General features: G+C 39.0%; 1 protein-coding gene across 1 annotated transcript in view; it reads right to left on the minus strand.

Annotated features, from left to right (window-relative positions):
* The window catches only part of GUCY1B1 (guanylate cyclase 1 soluble subunit beta 1), a 46,413-nt gene extending 39,449 nt beyond the window's left edge, over positions 1–6,964 (minus strand). The window contains exons 1-2 of the mRNA XM_012783622.2: positions 6,830–6,964; positions 6,189–6,262 (exon numbers count right to left, since the gene is read on the minus strand). Coding sequence (XP_012639076.1) covers positions 6,189–6,262; positions 6,830–6,832 — 77 coding nt within the window. The 5' untranslated portion in view covers positions 6,833–6,964. The remainder of the gene's footprint in view (positions 1–6,188; positions 6,263–6,829) is intronic.
* Between the last annotated feature and the right edge of the window lie 14,888 nt (positions 6,965–21,852).

The following is a 21,852-nucleotide window of genomic DNA, read 5'->3' on the forward strand; positions in this document are numbered from 1 at the left end:
CTCTATGTTTGGGTGATCTGAAGACTGATTACAAAAAATTTTTGCTAAAGCAACAATTTAATATTTTATGAGTCAATAATAAATGGCAAGTAGCTCAGAATATGCAATAAAACCAAAGCCACAGTAACAAAGAACAATGAATACTTCAGAGTGTCTACCTTTTTACCTTGAATAAAAACCTCTTTAACCTGTCTTTGATATAGTTTGATATAGAAAACGATGCTCCATTTTGCTAGACACAAACAATAAAGACGCCATTTTCCCCACTGTTTCCTCTTTAATGAACAAGGAGGCAAAGTAGAGCATGGAAAAGCTGCAAGTACTCACATCTTCTGTGGTCACCCTCTGAATCAGGCCAGTTAGATTTCTTTATAGTGTTCATTTCCTTAAGTGTGTTTTCCTGTTGATGTCTGCACAGTATCAATCCATAACTGTCGCTTTCTAATACGTTAAAGAGAAACATTTGCTAGAGTCCCTTATTCTGGAGAAAGGTGAGAGAGTAAAGACATTGTTCTTGCAAATAGCAATAATGTTTAGTTAAGGTTTGTCATAAAGATCTGAATATATTAAGAGCATGAAGACAGATTTTTTGATTTCTCTTCTGGTGCTCTTTTTAGTGTGAAAAGATCCTTCTGACACACCAAACCAAACAATATGGTCCTATGATTTTTTTTAATTATCAAAAATTGCAGAATGCAAGGAAAATAAAGACCCCGCTTGATTTCTGGGAATACTTTAGATCATCAAAAACACCTCAAAAAGCAAAAATGCTGGAGATAAGGCTATGACCCACCTTCTCACCTAGGTGCCATGCTGTTCACAGACATGGTCCAGGTTCAGGGAGAGCCCTATGCAAAGAGCTCACTAAGAGGTATGTGAAGGCATTTACACTGGGGCTCCTAGTTCCACCTGCAAAAATAACTTCAAACATTAGGGAGCTTATCAATTAACATATTATGCTTTCCTCTATCTTTCAGGCTAACTGGCCGATCTTTCTACCAAAAAAAGTCCTGATCCTAACAATGATCTGGTTTGCCTATTTCTTTAGTCTATTTATTATTATTTTATTTGTACTCAGGAAGTTTCTGGGTACTAAAATGAATATGGTTTCATTTTTGTATGTAGACTGAGTTAGCTCCTCCTTCACAACTTTATCTTAAAGGAAGTATTACCAAGCACTAGAAGAGCAGGGTTGGTGTTCTGACTCTTCAGCTTCCTATATATAATTTTCTGGGACAGACATTTAATCTCTTGGAAACTTGGCTTTATTATTTAGAAAAAATGAACTAGAAAGTCCTTTCCTATTTCAAATGAATGTTGTAACAGTCAACTGAAATTACAGAGAGAAAATGACTTTAAATTTTTTAAAAAACCTTATAAAATACTGTTAATATTTTAAACATATTTCCTATACCTGTCTACTTAAGGATGGGTAAAGAAAGGTATAGAAATTTAATTCATACCTTCATAAATTTGAAAATCTGATTAGAATAAGGCAAAATATGGTGGTGTACTCTTGTTTATTTTCATTTGTTTTGATAAAATGAATATTAAAAGCATATGCTGCACTTTAAAAAAACAATTAGGTATTGGGGGCAGGAAAGTGGTTAGAAGAATATAATGTAAGATAAAGTCCAAAGTAGAACTTTAGTGGAAAAACAGCATAATGAAAATAATATTCTTCCCCTAGTCCACAGGATGGAAAGGAATGGCATATGTCAGACACAGAAGACCTAATTATGGGGTCTGTTACACTATGGCAAGGGAAGGTGATAAAAGCCTGGATGAAAGAATAATGAGAGACGAAGAGAGAGGCACTTCAAATCTAAAGTTTTGGTACCAACTGCATAGACTGGATAAAAGAGAAAGAATAAAGAACAATGACAATGAAGTTATCACTTATCCTAGAGTGCTACAGAAACATTTAGACAGATAGTATATAGACTTCAATGAGCTATTATTTAAAGGAGAGCTTCATATCTTACAGATAACCTGGGGAAGAGAAAAAACTTTAAAAAAAAACTCTGATTCTATAGGAAAATAAAAAATAATAGCTACCATTTATTAAGCATCTATTTTTCAAGAACTATGTTAAGCATTTTGTAGACATTACTCAATGTATTACATCAACCCTATAAAGTATTATTTTTTTTCCTTATGCAGTTGAGGCTTGGAACGTTTCAGTAACTTGCAAAGTCACATAACTAGTTTATAGCAAAGCATTTGCTTATTTGAACCATAATGATTAATTTGTGATTAGCAAGTTCAACCGGACATATTAATTTCAAAACTGGAAGTATATGCTATCCAACAGTCAAAATGTTTCCATATTTGAGTTAGAGGTGGGAAAATAAGCAAAATAATAAGACTAAAAATATCTAGAAATCTCTAGATTTTTTTTTAAAGCAAGGATTACATCATTTGCTTTTCTATTCTCAATGCCTAAAACACTAGACTATGAGCATTAAAGATAAGGTTAACAAAGAATGGAAAAAAAATGAACCAATGAATGAAAAAGTGTGCTGCCCCAATGTAAGTAAATCAGATAAAACCATACTAAACAAATTATTTATTCTTTACATGGGGAATATGATTGACAACCTTCTAGAGGAACTAACGACAATATGTAAATATATCATTGCATTATTATCAAATATATATCTGTCATATCAAAATTTTGATTCAACTGTTTATCTCAGATAAACAGTTGTAGTAAATAAAGAATGGCTTTATTTTTAGTAAATAAAGAAGAGCTAATTAAAGTCTAAAGTGGAGCACTTTAAAGTTTAAAAATATTTTTAATTGGTTTTTGGCCTGCTCAACTCTAGGCAAATAATTATAGTTTTTGTTTGTTTCTAATAGACTTAATCATTATAGATTTTTCAGTTTTTGAATCCATCTTTAGAATTCATGTTTCAGTGAGGTTAAAAAGTCTAAAATTGAAACCAGTAATTTGGTGCAATAATTAGTTTAGTCAGGGATGATGGAAGAATAAAAGATATGGTTAAACAAGTATTTAGTTGTCTTTCTAATATGTATAAATCCTAATTTTATTTATTTTCTAAATTGATAATGGATTTTTCTCATTACTTAATCATGGCTTCTTTTTAAAGTACCATCTGAAGACTGACAGGAAATGAACAAAACAAGTTTTGAAATAGATTCAGAGATCTCTTTTGCTTTTTCACATTTGTTATGGTCTAGATCAGAAGTTAGCAAATTATAGCCTATGGATCAAATCTATCCTTATCCAAACAAACTTTGGTTTGTTTATTTATTTTGGTCTGGTCCAGGAGCTAGGAATGGTTTTCATATTTTTAAACAGTAACATTTTAATAGTTATATAGATACTTACATAATGCCTTCAATTTTGACTTGGCCTACAGCACCTAAAACATTTACTATCTGGCCCTTTAAGAGAAAGTTTGTCGGCCTTTGGTCTAGACAGTTTTTCTTTTTCTTAAAAAGAGAAATTTAAAGCTCTTGTGAAATGGTTATATCATTGGTAAGAGTGTAAGTGGATACTGAGTTTACAATGAGGCATTTTTGGCTCTTATCCACTTAGAATTTTCTGTCTGGAATCTATTACTTAGGGTTTTATTTGTCCTTAAATGTTTGGCATCCTTTTTCATCCTTTCTCATGAAGGATGGATGGCCATTTCCCAGTAAACCAAAAAAGTATTATGTTAAATTTTATTAACATCAATTTAGATAGTTTCTCACAGAGCAAAAAGGAGTTTGGTACTTATTCTTGAGACCAAAAAAAAAAAAAAATTGTTTTCCTCCTATATTCAATTTGTCATAAAAAGTTAAAACTGAAAGTATCTTGGACCAATGACTGAAGTAATCTTCCCTAGAGCAGAGGGTGGGGCGGGGCGGAGGAATCATTTTCAATTACAGTCCTCCAACTTTTCCTCCCCTGCTCCCAGGCAGTAGTAAATGCTCTTCCAGGGAGCATTACTCAGGGGTACTGGGATGGAAACCAAAGAACAGCTTTAATCCCCTCAATGCAGAGAGCTGAACCATGTTCTTTAACCCAGATACTAAACCACATCCAAGACAAGCTAGGATCCACTAAAGGATGCTTAAGCAAATAAAGAATCAAAATTAACATCTGGATTACCAACACCAGTCTAACAGTTTTTCCTTTGTAGGAGCATAATCCTTGAGGTAATTTTATCAAAAAAGAAAAAAAGAGCAACATGATTTGTTTCATTTTTACCAGAAAAAAATGTTTTGGATGATTGGAATCTTATTATACCTTAAATAGATTAAGAATATTGTTTGAAGCTACTTAAAGATAAATTAGTGAGTTAATAAATTATTTTTTAAAGTAAAATGGAACAATATTCTAAGCACAATTTCACAGAGTTAAGTTCTCATTAATGGTATTTTTACATATTTTGGCCTTCTCTTGGGAAAATATGACCAATATAAACACATCTCTTGATAATCTTTTTAAAATTTCTAGCACATTTCTCTATGAAATATAATTTTTCATTTCTGTATTTTAACAATGATCTAAATTGATAATGGCTAGACATACATTCTAAATTTGTTAAATAACATAATGAATATTTCATCATACAGCCATCTTTCATTATGCTCTCAAAATTCTAAACATACTCATTGTCATAGCACATCCCTTAGGATATTTGAGAATTTCTATCTTGCAGATAAGAAAGCATCATATGGGGATATGTATGTTGCTCTCATAAATTTACAAAGAAAGTGGAGTAAAAATAATCCTATACTTACATTACACTGTTTAAAATCTTTTCTTGATGTCTGTCTTCTCTAGAACTGTCTACCCAACAAAATAAAAATTACGAAGGTACTAGTGAGGTGAACCGAAAATTCAAATCCCAAAGTAACCTTTCGTGGCTAGATTCTCATTGGATTCAACCAAATAATTGCCAAATCGAGGCTTATCTTTATAGTATGCAGATGTGCCCTGTGGATACCATCAACGGCCTATGGAACGTGAAAGAAATGTTCAGCGATACAGATCCAGGAGAAAGAAAAGTTGCATTCAGGTGTTTAATGTGTAACCCTGGTCATTTCTATGGACACAGTTGGTTATAGGAAATCACTATGAGGTTACTGCATAATAAGGTCTTAGAATTTATTTATAATAATTGTTATATGGTTACAGGAAAAAACAGCACGAAAGCATCACCTACAGGAGATAACAAAATAAAATCGGAACTTTGGGAAATCAGAGTAAATAATAACAACGTGTTCCCACCTGCCCACCCAGGTAACATTTTCCTCCACCTCTACCAAAATGTGATAGTTCAAGGGTCTCTAATATTAAAATCCATAAATATGGTTTTGGTGTGGCTAGTTGGTGATGATGGTCAGCTATACGATAAGTGAAATGCAAATTTTACCAAAGTGAAAGAAAGAGAAAAAGAGAGATAACTTTGTTAGATTGAAATGCTCAAGCTGCCTGCAGCGACGCTGACCTGTCAGTCATTCCAACAGGTTTAACCTCTCAGGTGGGTGTGGTATTTCCATTCACATCCCAAGTATTGGGCTCAAAGTTCTAGACTGAAGTCAGAAAGTTCTCCTAGAATTGCCAGGTTTCACCACAATAGAGAAACACAAAAGGGGATTTGGGAAAATGAAAGAGAAAACATTCCAATGTCAGTTTATTTCAGAATGAATAAATGCACTTGATTCACTGTTGCTCGAGAAATAGTCTCCTGTGTGTTTTAGCACTCGACAAAGGCTCAACTATTATTATGTATCTGCAAGGTGTGTGAACTCTAACGGAGCCAAGGTCTTCCGTCTGTTTCCAAGGCCTCGGGAAGCAGGAACCGCGCGGCGGCCTGTGTGGTCCCTCGGGCCCCTCTCGGCGTGGGAGCAGATCCGCCCGCAGAGCCTGGGAGCGCCGGCACAGCGTTCCCACGCTCGGGCGGGGTCGGGAGGCCGCGGTGACCCCAAGGGGCTCCTTTCCGCGGCTCTCGCCCTGCCCGCCCCGCCCGGGCCGCCGGGCCGCCCCTCCTCTGCGGGCCCCAGCGCCCGAGCGTGGGAGCGCCGCTGCGGCGGGCGCGGCGGGCGGAGGCGGCTCCGAGGATGCGCGCCCGCGACCCCGCCGCGCGGCAGCGGCTGAGGCGGGCGCCCCGCGGCCTCCCACGCAGGGCGCCGTCGCAGGGCCACCGCCGGAGCGGCTCGTCACTTACTTGATGTCTTCCCACACCTCGGGGCCGTAATTGCGGATCACCAGCAGCTCCAGGGCGTGATTCACAAACCCGTACTGCGGGGACAGGGAGAAACCCGAGCGTCAGGGAGCGGCGTAGGTGGGACGGGGTTGGGAGCGAGGCCGCCGCCGCCGCGTTCCGTTAACCTTTCACCCGCCTGGGGCCGCCCCGCCAGGGGTACTCTGCACCCGCGGGGGTGGAGCGCGGGGGCGCGACCCCGCCACCCGGGGCAGACACACGCCGTCGCCATCCGCCCCACCCCCGCGCCTTCTCCTCACCCCTCTCACCTGTCACGGCGCCGAGACAGGCTGCGCACAGGGGACAGCGCGGGGACGTGCGGCCGGCGCGCAGCCCCCCACCCTGGCGGGCCGCCCGAGCCGGGAACACTCCGCGCCCCGGCCGCACCTCTTCTTCCCCGGCTCAGGAAGCCGAGGTGTGGCGACGCGCGGCGTCCCACCTCCCCTGCCCGGACGCGGGCGAACGGCGAGCGGCTCGCGCGGCCAGCGGAGCGCTCCCGGGGCCCCCGCGCCACGCTCCCGCGGCCCCGCCGCTTCCCGCCCGCAGCCAGGCCCGGCCCCGGCCGCTGTGCGAGGGTCCGGCCTGCCCCGGCAGAGAGCACTCACCATGGTGTCTGCGCCCGGAGCCGGGAGGCAGTCCCCACGCACAGGCACCGCCAAAGGGACCCAGGCAGCGGCTGCAGCGGCGACGGAGCAACCCGGCCGGGGCGGCAGCGTCGAGCTGGAGCCAGCGCCGATCGGCCCGCCCTGATTGCCACCTCTTCCCAGCCAATGGCGAGTCGAGCCGCAGGGGGCTGGTCTCGGCCTCCCAGTTCTCAGCCAATCAGAGGCAGAGGGGGGAATTCGGATGCTCTCAGTGCTGCTGCGCTCCGTGCCGTCTCGCCCCCACCTGGTGACAAGGCCTTCATTTGAGGCGGCAACAATGACCACGGAGGAGCCCCAGCTGTGCGCCTTGGGTGAATTCTGGGACGGGGAAATGCAGCTCTTGTAGAACCAGTGAACGTATTCTTTCCCAGAGGTCTGCCCTGGGGGATGAAACAAACTAAGGGGGATGGGTGTTGGTGTGAGTGTGTATGCGTGTGTTTTGCAGAGGACAAACCTTAAAAGGCATTATCCCCTCCCCACCCTCGTCAGCATCCTCATGTTTACTGTCATCTTACAGATAAACATTTCCTCTGCGGCTGGGTCCCACAACAGTTAATGGTACACCGAAAGCTAATAATACTGAGCTTAACACATTTTAGTTTTAGTCAATGAGTCTAGTTGAGTAAACTACCTAAAATTTTCAGCAACATAATTTGGTGAGCATCATGTCAAAACCAGCTCTGCCCTTTCAAGATCCAGCAATATTCTGTACTTGATCCCAGAGGAACACCTGACCATACTCCATGGCCAGGAAGCATGATTCCAGAAGTTTTTAACTCTAGACCTGGTCCCTGATGCAGTTTCTCAGAGATAACCGATGACTGGACATGATTCAGAACAAAATGCACAGACTTTTAATTTATTTACCCTCAGGCTCCATACTGGCGACTTATTTTAGTTAATGCTGAGAGCCCCGTCAAAGAGAAAAGGAGAGAGAACAGCAACTGTCCATTGACTAAAACTGTCTGTGCCTGAGGTGTGTGGATACCTGTTGCCATAGTATAAGGTCAAAAATGAGGTTACCCCATCGGGCGCGGTGGCTCACGCCTGTAATCCTAACACTCTGGGAGGCCGAGGTGGGAGGATCGCTCAAGGTCAGGAGTTCGAGACCAGTCTGAGCAAGAGCGAGACCCTGTCTCTACTAAAAATAGAAAGAAATCATCTGGACAACTAAAAATATATAGAAAAAATTAGCCAGGCATGGTGGCGCATGCCTGTAGTCCCAGCTACTTGGGCGGCGGAGGCAGGAGGATCACTTGAGCCCAGGAGTTTGAGGTTGCTGTGAGCTAGGCTGACGCCAGGGCACTCTAGCCTGGGCAACAGAGCAAGACTCTGTCTCAAAAAACAATGAAGTCACCAGTCTCCAGTGGACCTGAGAAGCCAATAGTATTCTAAGATGTGAATAGTCATAGTTACTATGAGAACAATCGCAAAATGATTAGAGAGAGAATTTCAAAACAATAAAATTGTGCTGACATCAGCACCCACAGACATATGTTGAAGGATAATTCATACAGAAATAATTACATAGCAAACAAGCAGAACTACAAATTATTTATAAAAATGTCCATCAATGGTGGAATGATTAAATAAATTACAGTCTTTCATATGACAAAACATCTTACTTTATACAACTATTAAAATACTAAGACATTATTTAATATTAACCATTAAAATGGCATATTATTCTATGCATCCATAAAACACCCAAGGAAAACTAGATACATAATGATACAGAAAGATATTTTTAGGTAAACAAAAGACACATGAATGTAATAATTTTCAATTTTTTAATGGTTGTATAGAGTAAGGTGCTATTTGGGGTAATAAAAACACACAGGCACATACACATTGCTATAAGTGTACACTCCTGGGAGGAAACACAAAAAAGTGTTGATATGGCTATTATCTGTAAGAAGAACCAGTGGCTGAGTGACCAAGACTTTTACTTTTTATAGTATAACATTCTGTATCTTTTAATTTTTTTCTATATAAACATAGCAATTTTTTAACTTTTTTTCTCCCATGTCTCCATCTGTAGTGTCTTTGTCTAGAGTGTGCTATGGTGCAATGCCACTTTAGACTATATTATAGGCAAAAGATAAGGAAAGAAAATTGCTCTCTGAGGCTGAAAATTGAGAAAAGTTCACCTGGGGAAAGTTATAAGAAATGAAGCATGAGAATTCCTGATGATCTCTCTGTCCCTCTCTCTCAAGTTCAAACTTCCATTCTCATTGTTCCTTTTGTCCATTACCTTTTTGTACTACTTATTGTACTCTTGTCCACACATATTTGCATTTGTAAATATTCCCTCATTTGTTTTCTAATTCTCTTGTATTCTTTCTGAATCTAAACAAAGTTCTGTTCACTAAACCTTGGCGGACTTCTGTTTGTCCCACAAGATATTTCAAAGGTATGACGTTCAGGGACAAAAGGGTTGCTCGCCAGCCATGGAGAAACTCACAAGGAGGTCACCATGCTTCTTCAAACTCCCTACCTGTTGTCGCCACTGCTGACCAAGTAGTCTAGGAATGATTTCACAAAACAGGTTACGCTGTGTTTGCAGAAACAATACAGTGCATTCTTCTATGTATGTCCCAAGCTGAGAAGAATCAGTTAAAGAGGAAAAGAAGGATTTTAGAGCAGCAAATCCTAAAGTCAACACTATCTAAAGATCAGTCTAAAGAATGAAAAATAAATAAATAATAAGGCAGTATATGGCTTTCAGAAATGCCAGCTGAAGTGACTCACATTTTCAGCTAATAAAAATAAATTAGTCTGGTAGGTTAAATATTAAAAGTTTTGTAACCTTTGTTTTCCAGTCTTTTACAGTTAAAGTGAAAATAACAACTCTTAGATTGAAGATAAAGGGAAGCACAATTTTGAGGGTGCTCCCAGGTCTATGCTTGTGTTTTTCAAAGCTTTTTGTGTTTTGCCACTTTTTTCCTATCATGGAAGAAAGACTTCCATTTTGGGATCATTTCATAAAGCAGGATGTTCTTTAATTTCAATGATTCCTTATACAATGATTGCTTTATATTCATATGATTGTTTAATCTGTATGGGTCAGAGCCCACTTACTATTTCTTGCTGAAGCTTCAGGGGCTAGTGTTGGGTTGTTGCATAATAATCACACCTCTTGTTCATGATCTTTACTAATATGGTCACTCAATACTTAAAGCAAAGAATTCAGAATGCTTATAAGCAAAGAGAAAAGTACATTCTAAATGACATGTTCTGTGATGTGGTTCTGGATCAACAGGAAGAAAAGAGATCCAATAACTCAGATTCTTAAAGAAGTGACATTCAGATTTCTTTTTAATTTGCAAATTAACTGTCATACAAAAAAAGGTGTTATTGAATATTTTAAAAAGTACTTTGTAAAGTTTCTTTTCTACATAAAATTCTTTTAAATATTTATCTTGCCATCAGAATTATAAACAGAAAAATTAGTCAAGTTCTGTAAGGAAATGGTTATCTATCTATATCTCTGGATGCCTATATATCTATACCTATGTATACATTTACTTATAGAGTTCAAACTCATATACATATACACATATATACACACATATGTAAATGTAAAGAAATTAAAAGGGAATTAAAGATAATGTTTACTGTTGATTTTATAATAATTAAAAGCATTAAGTTAAATCAACTCATTATATCTATACTGGGAGTATATGGAATTAAATATATGTTTTATTTCTGAGGAAAGCGTAAAAAATCTAGATTGAGCACTAACATACTTCTGGAGTCAAATTGAATAAAATAAAAACTAATTGTTCTTCCCTTGACCATAACCCAAACTTACACATGGCTAGGAGGGATGATCTGATTTTTTTAAAAAAATAAGGATAGATCTACCAGGATTGATTATGTCAAAGATTAAGCCACTTTGAGCACTGAAAGGTATTTTAGAGGTCACTTAGTCAAACTTCTTTTTCTTTATCTGGAAACCTCTTTATGTACTTGTTGGGGAACAATGAAAATGAAAAATTTTAACTTAGAAGTATTAGTAATGAATTGTCCTCAGAAACCCTGGAGGATTTTAAGATTCCCATCAATACTTTGTTATTCCCAGTGGTACTCAGAGTCTAACGTTTTAGCTATAATGTGTCTATTTCAAAAGCAGTCCATAACTCTCAAGAACCTCGAGATATCACATTAAAACAGTACTCTTCTCTAGTCTAGGTTCAACTACTTACTGAGAATTACAGATATGAAAAGAAATAGGAGAGAATGAGAGCCACTCATTCAAGTACTTGGTTACTTTTCTTGTATCTTTTTTAAATTATTATTATTGTCGGAACAACAACAAATAAAAGAACACAGCTATAGGGATAGGTTGTGCAGTGGCTGATTCTTTACTCAGACTGCCTGGTTTTCACCATTTAGTTCAGAAGCAACTTACTTAATTTACTTGAACTGCAGTTTCCTCACTTGCAAAAAGTGAAAAATAATACGTCAACATGCTCTCATGTTGAGAAAGTTGAAAATACTGTTGACCTCAGGTTCATTGTGGTCAGCAAATATTATAATGGAAGTGCGATGTTTAAACAGTGAGTGGTGCACATTAAGTACTGAGAACTGTTAATATTATTTTTTGAGGTTGTTGTTATTGCTGTCTTTGAAGTCAACAATTAGTGAAACTAAACCCTTTTGTCCACTATATAGAAATGTAACATGTTCGCTGGTATTGAATGCATAGTAAAAAGCTGAAACATGTCAAACTAAAAGATCTAGATCAGCTTTGTCAGTTACTTGCTTAGCAAGTCAACCTATCTGAGCCTGGAATTTCCCATTTTATAACGGTGATAACGTTGCTTGGCCTACCTTCTTTAACTAAAATATTATGAGGATCAAATGAGGCAATATGCTTGTAAGCTTCTCATAAACTTTAGACAACTACACAACTCTGTTACTGATTGTATGGAATTAGTAAGTGAATAAGCCAAGGACTCACACATGAAACCAGTGCAAATCTGCTAGAAAATCTCATGTCTATATCTACAGATTACTGCTTTTTCTTTTTGTTGAATATAAAATCCAAATCTAACTACATTCATAATATACAACTATATTATGATTTTTCTAACAAATATAATGAGTAAAAATAATGAAAAGGAGGTAAATTGTTAGTTCCTTTAAATAGAGCATGAGCTTTTTTTTTTTTTCTGAATGAGTGCTTTATTAGCAACATAAAAAGTTGAAATTAGCCTGTGTCAAGGTAACAAAATCTTACTGACTTTCATTGATATTTGAAGCAAAAGAACTGCATTGAATGTACCCACTAGTATGGTAATAAAATATCATTTAAGATGGATTTTGAGGGATCTTAATGATTTCTACTGTCTCCACATGTCAGTCCTCCCATGTGACAAAGAACATCAAGCTGAAATACAGAAACGAAAAGTCCTGAACTGGTTTAGCCAGATTTAAAGAGCCATTCATGATGCTTCACTTGAGAAGCATCAATAAATACTCTATTGAAAAGATTCCAGTGTAAAACAGTATTTGTTCCAGTAGGATGATTCTAATGCCTTTTAGTTAAAACAGATATCTTACCTCTAAATAACCTTGGCAGGTTACAAAGTGCTTTCATATATGTTACCCCCTCTGATTTTCTACAGGCCAGGTAGCATTTTGTTCCTTTTGCACATGAGGACCTATGACCTAGAGGAGTGAGGAGCTTGAACATTAATTAGGGTCATTGCTTGACTCATTGGCCCATTGCAGATTGTGGATACCAAACCTATAGCTCTTTCCTTATGATACTATTCTTTTCCTTTATGTGCTGTGGGAATTAACAGTTGATGTTTGTTTATTATAGTATCTAGTAGAGTGTAAAAAAATCAGAACAGTATCTGCAACTTGATAACTATATAAATTGGGGGATTTCACATTATTTTCCTAAACATCACTTTTCTTGTTTATAAAAAAAAGGTGCTGTAAGTAGTAACTTCTTTAGGGTTTTGGGTAAGGATCAAATAAATTAACATAAGTGACAGCATTTTATATGCAGTGCAATATAATGCATATTTGATTTGCTATCTTTATTATTTAATTCTCTATTTGAATTATATGAATTTTAAACATCCTCATATGAGAAAATACTATGAAGGAGATAAAAGATTGGTATTCATAAGACACATGACTAAGCCTCTCTAAAACTTAGTTTCCTCTTCTGAAAATAAGACAATTGTAGAAATTAAAGGTGGATATTTTATATTAAAGGACATTTTAGGGTGATTGACACATGGTAAACACTCATCAAATGTGAGCTTTATAATCCATTTAAGCATCATTTTTATAAAAGTGTAAATAATCCATTTGTACAAATGCTGTATTTAGTTAAGATACTTGCTTGAATCTTATGCTTGAGTTATAGAGAATATAAACTGTGGTATCTGAGCCCTTCCTTTGGTATCACTCCAGCCCCACAGACAGGAACAAAACTTATCAGAACAAAGCAGCCCCAGATGGATTCTATTCTAATACTTTAAATGAATGAAAATCAATCCTGAGGTATGTTTTATGTTCTAGCTACCAAAATAATGTGCATTCAGTTTATTGAACTGCTCTTATTTCTTTGTTCTTTGTACTCTGTTATCTTCATTTTCATCCTTGCAAAGAAACCAATAAAAAAGTCCACAAATAATTGACCATAATTTTCAAGGCTACTCAGACTGACTTTTTTGGCCTACAGTGGAAGTCTGTGGTTTCTTCAGTCAGATTCTAGGTAAAGCTGATTTTAGTGAAGCCAAGGGTTTTCTCACGTGGAAAAAAGGAAAATGGTAAGTGGAGTAAACTGAATTAGTGAGTCCTAAGCTTTGATCTGGATCTTCCTACATATATGGCATTAGCAATGCTATAGGAGAATAATGCCCCCTCCACCACTCCTCAATAAGATGTCCACATCCTAATCCCCACAGTCTTACATAATAAATCCCCACCTTACATAATAAAAGGAACTTTGCATATGTGATTAAGTCAAGGATATTGATATGGAAAGATTATCCTGAATATCTGAGTGGGCGTGATTTAATCACAAAGGCCCTGGTAAGAGACCACCAGGAGCGTCAAGTTAGAGAAGCAGATGTAATGATGAAAACAGAGGTCAAATGTTGTGAGGAAGGGACCATGAGCCAAGAAATGCAGATAGCCTCAGGATGTTGGGAAAGATAAGGAAATGAGTTATTTCCTAGGAACTCCAGAAGGAAAGCAGCCCTACTGACCTTGATTTTAGGACTTCCAACCTCCAGAACTATAAGATAAAAAAATGTATGTTGTTTCAAGCCACTAAGATTATGATAATTTGTTACAGCAGCAATCAGACATTAATACAGTATGCCAATTATCTTTTCTGAACCAAATTCTGAGAACTCTCAGAGACCTTGGTATGGACTGCGTGTTTGTGTCCTTCTAAAACTGGTGTATTGAAGCCTAACTTCCAATGTGATGGTGTTTTGGGCCTTTGGGAGGTAATTCCTTTTAGATGAAGACATTAAGGTGTGGTCTCCAAGATGGGATTAATGTCCTTGTAAGAAAAGAAGGAAAGACCAGAGCCATGTGAAGACCATGTGAAGCCCTCTCTACCATGTGAAGCATGGTGAAGGCATGCCATCTACAAGACAGGAAGAGCAACCTTACCAGGAACTGAGTCTTCCAGCACTTTGATCTTGGACTTTCTTACTTCAGAACTGTAAGCAATAAATGTCTGTTGTTTAAGCCACTCAATCTCTGCTATTTTGTCATAGCTAAACTGAGCTAATTAAGACAAAATTACAAGTTACATTTCAATGTTAATCTTTCAGAGAGGTCAATAATAGTAGAAAGTCTTCCACTCTGCTTCCACATATATCCTGTTACGTACGTGTCAGTATCTTAGTCTCCTGGTGGCCATGTTGTGTTTCACTGATGAAATGACCGTACTGATGTAGCTTATATGTAAGACAGGACCCTCATCTCAGTGAACCACAACCTTCTTTGAAAGAAGGCATGTTTCCCTAGGAATAATTGTTAGGGAAATTGTTGATCTCTCCATCAGCCAAAGCTTTTCATTGCAAGCAACAGAAACCAACTGTATCTGACTTAAAGGAAAAAGAAACACGAATATTGGGTAGAAATCATAAAGAAGCCTAAAAAGATGGTGAGAGAAACATAAACTATGTGTAAATTCTACTCATTTCCTCCATGAAAAGTGATGCAAAATTAATTAATTTGGGTCAGTTGTGCTTCACATAAGTATGAAGATTGTGGGAGGTGACTTTATACAAGGAAATAGCATTATTTAATAGTTGTTTTTGATTTGGGAAGTTAAAAATGTATCTTTGCTCTTTGTGCTTCTAGGTGCATTACAGAGTCTAAAGTTGTCTTCTCACAGCCAAAAAAACTTCCTTCTACCAACCAAGATCCTTGGTCTGTTTCCAAACACTAATTGAGTTTTCCATGTTTTCATTACATTTGAACATCAGGAATGTGTAGCAGTAAGTAGTTCATCCTGGGAGTCGAGAATGAGGTTTGAGAAAACGCCAGCAGTGAAGCCAGAAGGCTGGGAAAGCGAAGGGGAGCGGCATATGGAACTGTTCATCTCCGGGGCAGGGAAAAAACATCCAGAGACAATGAGTCACACTGCAGTTTAAGCCTGTGAATGAAGATCGATACTGTGATTTATCATAAATTGCATAGAAGATACTGCTTACAATTGAGTATAAATGTAGTGAAACAACTATAAGCCAATCAATTGGCTTTTTTAGATCCCAGCTCTACCATTCATCTCCTGATACTCACCGTCTTGCCTAAATACTACTCACTGGCACAGATTCTTAGCAAGAATCCTTTATCCTTAGGCCCAAATGTAATTGGCATTTTAGGGTTTATCTCTCTCTTCTACTCTTGCCTCGTGGATAATATCGCCCTAACCTATTGTGCCTAGGTGAGAGAGGAGGAAGCAGGATAAAAGGGACCCATACACTGAAATTATTTAATGAGATCTGTGATCCAATTTCTTAGCGAAATCATCTCATTTTAAAATTTTAGCATGCTGTCCTAACCTTATCCTACTTGGAAGCCAATGAATTAGCTTGCTGCATTTTCATGGATGCTGGCAGAAGACACAGAATTTCTGGGTCAGTAAGTAAAGAAAGGACTGTATTACTCACAGCAATAGCAATAGCCAGAGTAGCCAGTTTCGAGTCCTGACTCCCACAAGATGACACCCAGAGGGCCTGGTGACATCTGTACATGTAGTAGGCTACATTATTAGAGAGGAACTCTGAACTTAGGGGACATAAATATTTTATACTGGACACTAAGCATGCCTTCCCTTTGCTCCTGAGGAAGATACTCTCTCTATCTTTTAAGGCAGTTTGCTCTACAAACATCCCTGAAAAGCTAGTGCAGAACAAAGACAGTCAGAGTCTTTGATTATAAGACAAACACAAACGTGAGAGATTGCCTCCTGACAACACGGACCCCTAGTTTCTACACCATCTTGTCTTCTGGAGAATTTCCCCTTGGATACATCACTCCATCAGCACTCTGATTAACTTGATCAAAAGACCTGGGCCTAAATCTATTCAATTTGCCTCATCCAGAATTTAATTACAGCTACTATCAATAGGATTACTATCAATAGCAGCAGGATGAGGCCAACCTGCAATATTGACCTCGCTCATGTTCTGAACCCAAACAGCAGAACAAACCCCATAAAAACAGTAGATCTACCTTAGAAAGCCAAGTACTTTTCTCCTTAAGTTTCTCTGGTGACTTTTCCCCTTGGCCAGAAGCATTACTGCAGGTACAGCAGGGTGTATTAGCAATTATTAGGTCATTAAATATAAAATGTCTGATTTTGAATCAAAAGTGTAGCTTATTATATCTCAAGCAAAAAGCAGAACAATTAATCAAAGTATGCACTAAACTATCAACACAGTTTTGCCGTCTTAATGGCAGCCTGTTTATGCCAATAGCAAAGAAGCCTGGAGAGTGAGTGGCAATGACATTTGCGAAAGGCATTTTCTACAGCTTGTTGAGAATTGAATATTTCTCCTTGAAAGAGGTGGTCCAAAGCCTGGAAGATGTGGTAGTCAGTTAGTGCAAGTTCTGGTGAATACGGTGGACGACAGAGAGTTTGCATGTCCAGCTTCTGTAGTTTGAGCAGTATTGTTTTTTGTGACATGTGGTCTTGCAAGAGGATTGGCCTGTCTCTATTGACCAATCTCGGCTGCTTAATCACAAGCATCCTCATCACTTTGTCCAATTGGTTGCAGTAGACATCCACTATAATGGATTGACCAGGTTTCATGAAGCTGTAGTGAATAATACCAGTGCTGGACCACCAAACAGACACCATTAGCTTTTTTCGATGAATATTGGTTTGGGACTATGTTTCAGCACTTCATCTTTATCCAGCCATTGTGCCAAGCACTTGCAATTATCAAAAAGAATCTATTTTCATTGCACATAACAATACTGTGTAGAAATGGTTCTCCTTTATGTTGTGACAACAAAGAAGGGAAAGCTTAGAGATGATCTCTTCTGACGCTTATTTAATTCATGTGTTACCCATCTATCCAGCTTCTTTACCTTGCCCATTTGTTTCAAATGGTCCAACTTTGTTGGAATAGTAATGTCAAACCTTGCTGGCAATTCACACGTAGGTTGAGATGGATTCACTTCCACTACAGCTTTCAGTTCATCATTATCTACCTTGGTCTCAGATCACCCATGCAGCTCATTTTCAAGATTAAAATCACCAGAACAGAGCTTCTCAAACCATGAACGTACTATGCATTTATTAGCCCCTTTGTTCTGAAATACTTCATTGATATTTCAAGCTGTCTACGCAGCATTGGTTCCATGATGGAACTCATGTTAAAAAATAACACTAATATTTGACTTATCCATAGTTTCACGAAAATTGCTGCAAAAAGAAATTGAAAAATAATCACAAGCCAAATCACGAGTTTGAAAGACTGAGAATGTACTTTTACAATAAAAATAAAACAAGAGGTTTTATTTGCACTAAACTATCAACACAGTTTTACTGTCTTAATGGCAGAGGTGTCAAAGTGAAGTGTCAGAGATATCAGCTGTCAAACTTGGTACTTAAGGAAATCAGACATTTCGTACTTAATAACCTAAATATATAGACTCCACTTTGGCCTGCAAGTAGAAAGTCTAGATTAATTTTATTACTATTATCTTTCATAAGGACCCTGGCCAGTGAGTCTGAGCTGAATTCCTTTGAAGGTCAAGATGGTGTCTTTGATGACTTTAACTAAAGTCAGGAAAAATTTTGTAACATCTTTTTGACTGCATGACTCCCATTGCAAGGACAACTGCTTGCATTTTGTGCATAAATGATCAATCAGCCCTCAAGGAAGTTTACTTGAGTAATCAAGGATGGCCTCACTTTGGAGAGATCTTTGGGGTCTTCTGCAGTCATCATGATCCTGAAAGACACTTAAAGATCTTTTATTCTTCTGGTGAGGATTAGTATCATGTGTTGACTTGCATCAGCCACAGAGTGCCCAGATTAAACATTATTTCTCTGTGTGCCTATAAGGTTGTTTCTGGATGAGATTAGCATTGAATCAGTGGACTCAGTAAAGTAGATTGTCTTCCCCAGTGTGGGTGGGCATCAGCCAATCTATTTGAAGGCCTGAATTGAACAAAAGGTAGCGGAAGGAGGAATTCAGCCCCTTTTTCTCCCTCAGTGCCTGAGCTAGAATATCTCATGCCTTGTCATTGTTTCCTGCCTTTGGGGTGGGATTTATACTGTCAGCACCCTAATTCTCAGGCCTTCAGAGTTATACCTTAGCTTTCTTGGGTCTCCAGCTTGCAGATAGTAGATTTTGGTACTTCTCAGCCTTCATGATTGTGTGACCCACTTCCTTATATATATATATATATATGAATAAAATATATATGTATGAAATATATGTATAGTTCTGTTTTTCTGGAGAACCTTGAGTAATTCAGATTTTAATACCAAGGTTGGTTCTAGAGTAACATAATATTAAAGATGAGTTTTCTGAATTCATTCTGAGGTTTTTGGAATTGGCTCTCTAATCCTATTAAATTTAAAGATGCTAAGGCCTCTATTTCCAGTTGTAAAGAGAGTACTGATAATCAACAGCATGCTCTGGCAATAGAGATATGTGAAGTATCTGCATGAATACTCCTAGTCAACAACTTACAAGTAGTAAGGAGCTAGATGACTTCGTATATACTTTTGAATATTTATGGGAAATTTATGCATATAATGGCACAGATTGGTTGTTCCTAATGTCACTGGACAAAGTTGTACAAGAAAAGAAGGAGCTCAGGGATTCAAATTTCCAGCCATATAAATAACCAAAGAACATCTATGTGTACCCCAAAAAAGACCATATCTCCTATAGCCACAGGACTGAAATTGCTAAAAATTAAACACAAAATCTCATTCTGTGACTGCTGAATTACAATACAAGTTGAGTTCCCGACCTCACAGGGTATCTGTTGTTACAGTGAGGGCATTGATTGGGGAGGAATGAAACCCTGTAAGTTAAGATAATAGCATGTGCAAAGACCCTGCTGAAGCTGGGGCCATTGAGCACCTAAATTCTGACAAGTCTTCTTTGCCAGGGGAAGAGCTCTTCCCACCACCAGTGAAAGCAGCCTCCCTAACTCCAGCAAAATCGACCCTTGGGCACAGGTGACTGTCCAACCCCCAGTGGCATCTCCACTGCTAGTTGTATTGGCTTTTCCATCCCCATCTGAGGGGTTAATCCTGCATTACCTAATGAAGGGGTAATGGACTCTCCTAAGGTGTAGCTATGCAAGATAATACTGAGTCTTCTCAGGACCCATCCCTAATACTCCTCTTTCCTCCCAGACCTATAACTAGACTCAAGTCCCAGCAGGCCCCTAAAGGTGAGGTACAATGTGTGACCCATGAGGAGGTGCATCAAACCCCCAAAGAACCACTTGAGTTTCCTAGTTTATACAGGCAGAATCCAGGGAACATGTGTGGGAATGGACACTTAAGGGTGTGGGATGATGGTGGAAGGAGCATAAGGTTGGATTAGGCCAATTTTATTGACATGGGCTCACTAAGCAGATTTTGCATTCAGTGTTGCAACCAAGGGAGTAAGAAAGGGCTCTAAGAGTTTCTTTGGTCATTTGGCTAAAATCATGGCCCAATAGGTAGCTCAGAGTGAATGGATTGAAAATGTCAGATCTGCCTTGGTTTAATGTAGAGGAAGGGATTCAAAGGCTTGGGGAGAACGCAACATTGTAATATTTTTGTCATTTAAAACTTACTCACACTGGGAGCATCCAGAAGACATACCTTTCACCAATTATATGAGAAATAAATTTGCGAGTGAACTGTGGCATCATTGAAGAACTCCCCTCTGGAATGGCTGTTTTCTGTGGGCCAGAACTCACGGTGGGATCTGCAGTCACTGAACTGAGAAACCTAATACAATGAGAGTAATACGATGTGGGGTGACAGGGACCAAATGCCAGCACTCAACCGTCAAAAGTGAAGTGGACACGGTTACCTTGATGGACAATAGAAGCAAAGCAATAAGCAGCATAGTCTGACTCAAGTAGACCTATGGCAGGGTATTGATAGAAATGAAAGAGACAGGAAGCCTACTAAATTCTTACTTGACTTGTATAAGCAGAAAAATTCCAAGTCAAGTAAACAAAAATTTTAACTTGAATCCTAAAAATAGAGACTCATGGCCCCTCAATCATTTTCCAGCATTGAGCCAATTTATAGACCCATAATTCCTTGAATGAGTGGGATTCTGGGTCCCTTTGAAGAAGGTCCCCACTACACTACCAAAAATATGTACTGTTAATGTTTCTCCCACCCTTCCCCAAAGGCACCTCCAGCCTTTTACCAGGATATTTATGCATTGGGGAAAAAGAAATAATCAGAGTTTTGGGGGACTACTGGATACTGGCTCTGGACAGATATTGATTTCAGGAGACCCAGTGGTCCTCCAGTCAGAGTAGGGCCTTCTGGGGGTCAGGTGATCAATGGAGTTTTACCTCTGGTCTGATGCACAAAGGATCCAGTTGGTCCCAGAACCCATCCTGTGGTTGTTTACCCAGTTACAGAATGCATAACTGTAGTAGACATAGTTAGCATCTGGCAGAATCCTCACATTGGCTCCCTGACCTATGGAATGATGGTTTGGTGAGAAAGGCCATTAGAACTGCTCTTACCTAGGAAAATAGTAAACCAAAAGCAAAACTGCGTTCCTGGAAGGATTACAGAGATTAGTGCCACCATCCAGAAGAAAGATGGGTGGTGATTGCTACCATTCACCATTCTGCTTTCCTACTTATTTGGCCATTTGACCGATGGCTCGTGGAGAGTGGCAGTGGATTACTTTAAGATTAACTAGGTGGTGACTCCAATTCCACTGCTACACCAGATGTGGTCTTAATGCTTGAGCAAATTAACACATCCCCTGGTAGCTGTTATGCAGTTACTGTTCTGACAAATGCCTTTTTCTCCATACCTGTCCATAAGGCCACCAGAAGGAGTTACACATTCAGCTAGCAAGGCAACAATGTATTCTCACTGTCCTATCTCAGGGGTATATTATCTCTCTAGCCCTATAGCATAATTCAGTTCACAGAGATCTTGATCACCTTTCCTTTTCACGAGTATCATCGAGGCAGTATCATTGATGGCAGTATGCTGATTAGACCTAGTGAGCAAAGAGTAGCAACTACACTAGACTTATTAGCAAGGCATTTTTGTATCAGCGGGTGGTAAATAAATTGGATGAAAATTCAGGAGCTTTCTACTTCAGTAAACTTTCTAGCGGTCCAATGGAGTGGGGTACACCAAGATATCCCTTCTAAAGTGAAGGATAAGTTTTTGCATATGGCACCTTATAGAACCAAGAAAGAGGCACAATACCTAGCAGGTCTATTTGGATTTTGGAGGCAACATATTTGGGTATTTTCCT

Source organism: Microcebus murinus, chromosome 15 (genome assembly GCF_040939455.1).
Source record: "Microcebus murinus isolate Inina chromosome 15, M.murinus_Inina_mat1.0, whole genome shotgun sequence".
Classification (NCBI taxonomy): domain Eukaryota; kingdom Metazoa; phylum Chordata; class Mammalia; order Primates; family Cheirogaleidae; genus Microcebus; species Microcebus murinus.